Raw genomic sequence first — 6,344 nt, forward strand, 5'->3', positions numbered from 1 at the left:
AATTAACCCCATGAGTTCCTTCCTTTTTTCATTTTTTCCATTTCTTCGCTCATTCACCCATCTTTCAATTATTTACTATCTTCTTAGTACCAGGAACTATTATAGGTTCATAAGCAACGTGGCTAGTAGTCCCTGATCCCAAGGTAAATGTATTTTAAGGGAGAAAAGAGACAATAAAATCGTTTCAGATTTCAGAGTGATAGATGTTTTAAATAAGATAATGTGATAGGATGGGGGTGACTAGGACTTATAATAGAGCTGCTACTTTTTTCACCAAAAACCCATTTGCTCTGACTACCACATGGGTCAGTTTTGAGTTCTTGCACCTGCAGGAGACTGACATTCATAAATATCTCTATTATATTTATATTTCCAATAGAGTTTTAGAAAAAGTTTTTGGTGATTGATTTGCTTTTCATTTCTTCAAATTCTTTTCCTTTCACCTCTATTCTGGTAATCATTTTTGGAATATTTCCATTCATTCGTTTTTTGAAGGCTTTGAAATCAATATCTTATCTTTTTGGTTTTATTTGTTTTAAACATTTCCTCTCTTAGGGGAAGTGTGCGGAGGAGTTTGTCTTAGCAAGCAGTACAATATCAAGACTTAAATAATTTCCAGGAACTCACCAGTATAACATATATGTGTATGTGTGTATACAGCAGAATAAATTTTTGCTTCAGTTAATTCCTTGAATACCCTGGCTTAACAACTGTAAATTAGTTTTTGCCAAATTCTAAGCAGGTGGTGAACTGGAATGAATGAGGCACACAATGCATGGTGCAGGCAATTAAAAAGGGAATGTGCACAGAAATGGGGTCACACAAAAGGCATGGACAACAGGCCGCTGTGATCTCAAATCAGACTAGACCTTTGTGCTCGGCTTGCTGCCATGAAGACAGAAATGGCAGTATTCCTGCCATATGCTTGAGTTGCCTGGATAACACAGCACTTTCATTTGACTCAAAACCATCATTTGGTATGCAGACACACAGAGGCATATGCACGTACCAGCTAGCTCATCTCAAAAACAGCAAGGATTTAATATATCCTTAGAGAAAGACCTAGAATAAACAACAGGTAGAGAATGGCATTCCAAAAGAATTTAGCAGCACTAAATGGTGAGAACCAGCAACAACCTTAGGGGTTCACCAGCAGGAATAGTGAAATAACCTAAAAACATGCATCTAATATTATGCAATTATTTATATGTTATAAATAAATATTTCCTGACATTAGAAGAAGCTCAAGATATTAATTTTCAAAGTGAAATAAAAACTATGATATTTTTGTAAATTTGCAAAAACAAGCTAGTGAATCAAATGTTAAACAGTGATTTATTTTCTCTGCATGGTAAAAATAACACTAATGTTTATTTCACTATATGTTCCATAAGTTAAATACATCAGATACTATTTATTAACTACCTTCTGTATGCCAGGAATGTATTTACTATCTTTTTTATGATTATGTTATACATATTTATTGTAATAAGCTGATAAACTCAGATAACTATTTGAGAAAATAAAATTACTCATAAACCTAAAATTTCAAGATAACTATAGTTAACATTCAGGTGCATTTATTTCAGTCTCTTTTCTACATTATAAATCAGATTTATATCTGAAAAGAGGATTATATTCATCATCAAGTCTTATATCCTCTTTTTGTTTTCAGTTAACATTATTCCATGGACAATTTAACAACTACATATTATTTAAAAATATAATTTGTTCTATGGTATTAAATAATTTTATTTCATTTATTTTATTTAATTCATGTTACCTATTTAAATGAATTTACATTTAACAAGATCTTTCAAGTTTAATATGACATTTGATTTTAATATTAAAAATAGCATAATAGTGAACAACCTTATCTAGGTCTATTTCCTCAGGATAAATTCCTAGAAGAATTTTAATTCATATATGATAATTAGTTTCCAAGTTCTCAGTACATATTGCCATGTTCCTCTCCAGAAAGTTCATACCTGTCTATACTCCTGTAAGTAGCACATTGATTCAAAGATTTCCTATATCTAGTATTAAGAAGCCTGGGTGCAGGGCATCATGGCGCACACCTGTATTCCCAGTTATTCAGGAGGTCAAGGCAGAAGAAATACCAGTTCAAGGATAGCCCCTGTAATTTAGCAAGACCCTGTCTCAAACATAAAATAAAAAGGGCTAAGGATATAATTCAGTAGTAGAGTAGCCTAGCACACGTAAGGCCTGGGTTCCAACCCAAGCACCACCAGTTAAAAAAGAAAAGAAAAGAAAAAGTGGTGGTAATAGTAGTAACAGTACTGGATTTTGGTTTTATTTTTAATTGTGTGTGTGTGTACACCAGGGATTGAACTCAGGGGTACTCAACCACTGAGCCACATCCCCAACCCTATTTTGTATTTTATTCAGAGACAGAGTCTGAGTTGCTTAGAAACTCACTTTTCTTTTGCGGTGGTGGATTGCTGGGGATTGAACCCCAGCTTGCGAGGCAAACACTCTACCAATTGAGCTATATCCCCAGACCTAGCACCTCACTTATGCTGAGGTTGGCTTCAAACTCTTGATCTTCCTGCCTCAGTCTCCTGAAGCCACTGGGAATATAGGTGTGCACCACCATGCCCAGTTAGTTTTAATTCTTTAACTTATTATTTGTGAACTTGGACAAGTAACTAAACTCTCCAGCTGATTCCTCTTGGCCATCAATGGAGATCATCACCTATACCAAAGGTTTTTCTTAACACTCAAATCAGATTCACATACATAAAACATTTTGGAAATGGCAATATACTGCCCAATTGTTATTCAAGTGAACAACATTTGTAAATTGGCAATTGCAAATTCTTTTGAATGAAAAAGAACACTGATAATTATTGCTTTCTAAATCCCTGGCTCTAGGAAATTTACATGTGCCTGTAGGTCATGTGTTCTCAGAGTGGATCTAAAATGAGATGTACACCCATAGTTCCAGCTACTGGGAGGCTAAGGCAGGAGGATAGCAAATTCAGGGACAGTGTCAGCAACTTAGCAGATCCTGTGTCAAAATAAAAAATAAAAAGAACTAGGATGTATCTCAATGGTAGAGCACCTCTAGGTTCAATCCCTAGCACACAGCAAAGAAAAAAAAAAAAAAAAAAAAAAAAAAAAACAAGAAAGAAAACGTGTCTGTGGTCCATAATGTCTATGTCCTGACTAACTCAGTTGGTTACTGCATGTATTTTAATGTATATAAAAAAATTATCTGCACATCCAAGAAGGCTTTTAGTTCTGCTCAAATAGGATGTCTGATATTTTCAACATGACATTAACATTTATTCAAATGAATCAGTATTCTCTATCATTTTGGCTGTGACTTTCTTTTGGAACTAGAAAAGAGGGAGGTAGTGGGGGTTTGCAGGAAGACAAACACTTGTGAGTGTCTCTCATTTTAATCTTGGTACCAAAATTATATAGAACAGAAAGACAAAAAGAAAATGTGAATGTTACTGATATTAGTTACTGATATTATCAGCAGTTGAAACAGTGGACCCTATAAACAAACTCTAGATTTGATGTACATTTTCTTTTAAGGGCCTAAATGTTTGTATTCTTTCGAGGCTGTGTTGCCCATTTATTTTCACCTCACGTCACCGGAATTTGTTGGTTCCATCACTATGGAAACCATTCAGAAGGATGATAATGTGAAGTCTACCACCCACGCGTGCACAGCCCTCCCTATCAGTGCTGGCAGGGTGCAGTATCTCTCCCTGGTTCAGATCAGCTTTCAGAGAATGGAAAGAAACAATATTTAATATGCACCCCAAAATGGAAACTGAAAGGCCACACAAAAACACTGCCTCCCTCTCAAAATGCTGGCTGCTTCTAAAGTAAATTAACACATTCGTTCACGAACAGAGAGCAATATGGTGAATATTCTGTATGGCCACCAGGGCAAGGGCAAAGGCTGCAAGCCCGCACTCAGACAGCTGGAGAGCTGTTGCCCATTCATGAACTTTGGAGACTTTTTTTCTTTCTTTTTTTTTTTTTTTTTTAAGGTGGGGTAGGGATAGAGAGACAGGCCATTTGCTTTCGAAATCAACCTTGGAGATTACCATTCAGACTTTTACTAATATTACAGTGGAAAAGAAGCCCTCAGCAATGCAAACATATTCACATACACACCCAAAGCAGAAAAAAAACGAGTTCTTGGGGACTGGGACTGGGGCTCAGTGGCAGAGCACTTGTCTCACATGTGTGGGGCACTGGGTTTGATCCTCAGCAGCACATAAATTAATAAAATAAACAAAATGAAGGTATTATGTCCATCTACAACTACAAAAAAATAAAAATTAAAAAAAAAAAAGAAAAACAAGTTCTTAGGTGGTCTATTAATAACAGGAAGTGGAGCATATTGAAACTAAAAGTGACATGCAGGGATGGCAATGCATGTGTGATCGAGCCAACAGATCTGGTTCCTATAAAGATGTGACACAGATAACTGCATCTAGGACAAAGCACTCTCACCCACCAGATGACAGTGGTACTTAGAGAAAAGCAGAAAAAAGATGCAAAGTATTGATCAAAATTTTAAGATTGGTCGATTTGAAAAGTACTTGGGTATTTCAAAAGACCCTGTTGAGGTGATTCCTTGATTTGCCATTTACTAAAGTTGATTTTATATATGTTAATCTGAAAGACAATCTCTGCACCTTGCTATAAAAACATCTGAATTGCAGAGGCAACCATTTACTCTGTCCTTACATCATAATGGTCCTACTGAAATTAAAGGGTTTTTTTTTTTTTTTTTACACAAACAAATCACTCAGGAATCATCATCATCATCTCCCCCATTCCACATTAGCTCTGTTTTTATACTGGGAATAGGTGTATACCTATATTCCCAAGCAGACTTCTTCTTTTTGGATTAAGGCTTCACTTGCAGTAAAGTTTCAATTCAAATATTCTGCCATGTAAAATGGCACCAATCTAAAGAGGAGGGACAGAAGGGCCCTGCCCTCCTTTCTCTGTGGTTAGCTATTATTTCCAAAGGGACAGAAGCAGCAGATGCCCTGATCTGCCCTCATTCACTATTGGAGCCATGGCCTCTGCCTGGCAGGGAATGTCCAAGGTGTTTACTTGTTTAGCACTGGGATGTGAACCCCTCTGGCTCTTTATGACGTTTAGCACTCAGCAACAGGAAACCAAAAAAGTAGTATGGAAGAAGCCTCCAAGTTGTTCCTCAAATGCAAAAATGCATTCAGGATGTTGGATCAGTGAGAGCCAGAGTGGACATGGGACACAAACCAGCAGCATATCTGCAGACCCCAAGAAGAACAGGAATGACTTGTCTGAGGGGTGAGGCTCCTGAAGCAAGTAACCAAGCATGCACAACTCAGGCCCTTCTCTTGTCTTTTCAAGAAGAGCCTATCCAAAAAATAACAGAATGATTCAAACATCATTACCCTATGTAAATGTATGATTACGCAAATGGTATGCTGTAACTCCATGTACAAACAGAAATAACATGTATCCCATTTGTTTACAATAAAAATAAATTAAAAATGAAAAAAACAGAGCCTATCCACAGAATACAAATGCTCTCTTTGTCAATAAAGTGCTGAGTAATCAAATCAATATTATGATCTTCATTTATGACACTATCTTTTCATTTTCAGTTGGTCATGAACTCAGAGATATGGGGCAGGGAGGTGTATTACCTGTCACCTTAAAATCCTAAGAGAATACAACCCACTGAGTTCTCTCCTGGACTCCAACACTGATTCACTGAGGAAGCTCAGACCTAGCCTGAAGTTTCAGGGTCCCCAAAAAGAAATAAAGCCCTGAGTCAACCACCTGTGGGTCTGACATCCTGCTCAAAGACAGTACAGAAACTAAGTTGCAGAGAGGAAGTCATTACCAGCATCTGCAATTTAGAGTGCTAGATGTCATGGGAACAAAAGCAGGAAGAAACTTCTACTTCCTCTACACTTGAGCGAGGAGACTTCCCATTCAGAGAAACCAGGTAGGTTCCTGGAGCTTAGAGACAGTATCAGGGGCTAGGTGTCAGCATGTGGGTCTGACGCACCTTGGGGAAAGGGAAGAATCAGGCAGATCACAGTATTCCTGTTCTGTAACCAGGAGATACATTACCATCCCGAGTTCTCCAGTAAGTTCCGCAAAATGGTCTGTGGCACTGAGCAGTTATAATAGCCCATGCCAATATACGATCTCCAGATCTGGTTTTTGCTCGAAATGGCACGCAGAGTTGCAAGGATTTCATTTTCACCTGATTGTGGGAAAGAAAGAAATGTTACAGAGAGAAAATGTCTCAGAAGGGAGCTCTAAGTACAATTTAAAACCCTCATTTT

General features: G+C 37.3%; 1 protein-coding gene and 1 long non-coding RNA gene across 5 annotated transcripts in view; both read right to left on the reverse strand.

The window, feature by feature from the left end:
- Positions 1–6,344, reverse strand: part of LOC306645380 — a 268,819-nt gene that overhangs the window by 151,143 nt on the left and 111,332 nt on the right. The window lies entirely within an intron of this gene.
- GLDC (glycine decarboxylase) overlaps positions 1–6,344 on the reverse strand; it is a 114,361-nt gene that overhangs the window by 86,514 nt on the left and 21,503 nt on the right. For all 4 annotated transcript variants that reach the window (XR_013759608.1, XM_079113023.1, XM_079113022.1 and 1 more), the window contains exon 3: positions 6,127–6,262. Coding sequence is in view for 3 of the 4 variants with exons in the window: in XM_079113023.1 (XP_078969149.1) it covers positions 6,127–6,262 (136 nt within the window). In the remaining variant the exon portion in view is untranslated. The remainder of the gene's footprint in view (positions 1–6,126; positions 6,263–6,344) is intronic.

The sequence above is a fragment of the Sciurus vulgaris genome (genome assembly GCF_902686455.1).
Source record: "Sciurus vulgaris genome assembly, chromosome: 15".
NCBI lineage: Eukaryota > Metazoa > Chordata > Mammalia > Rodentia > Sciuridae > Sciurus > Sciurus vulgaris.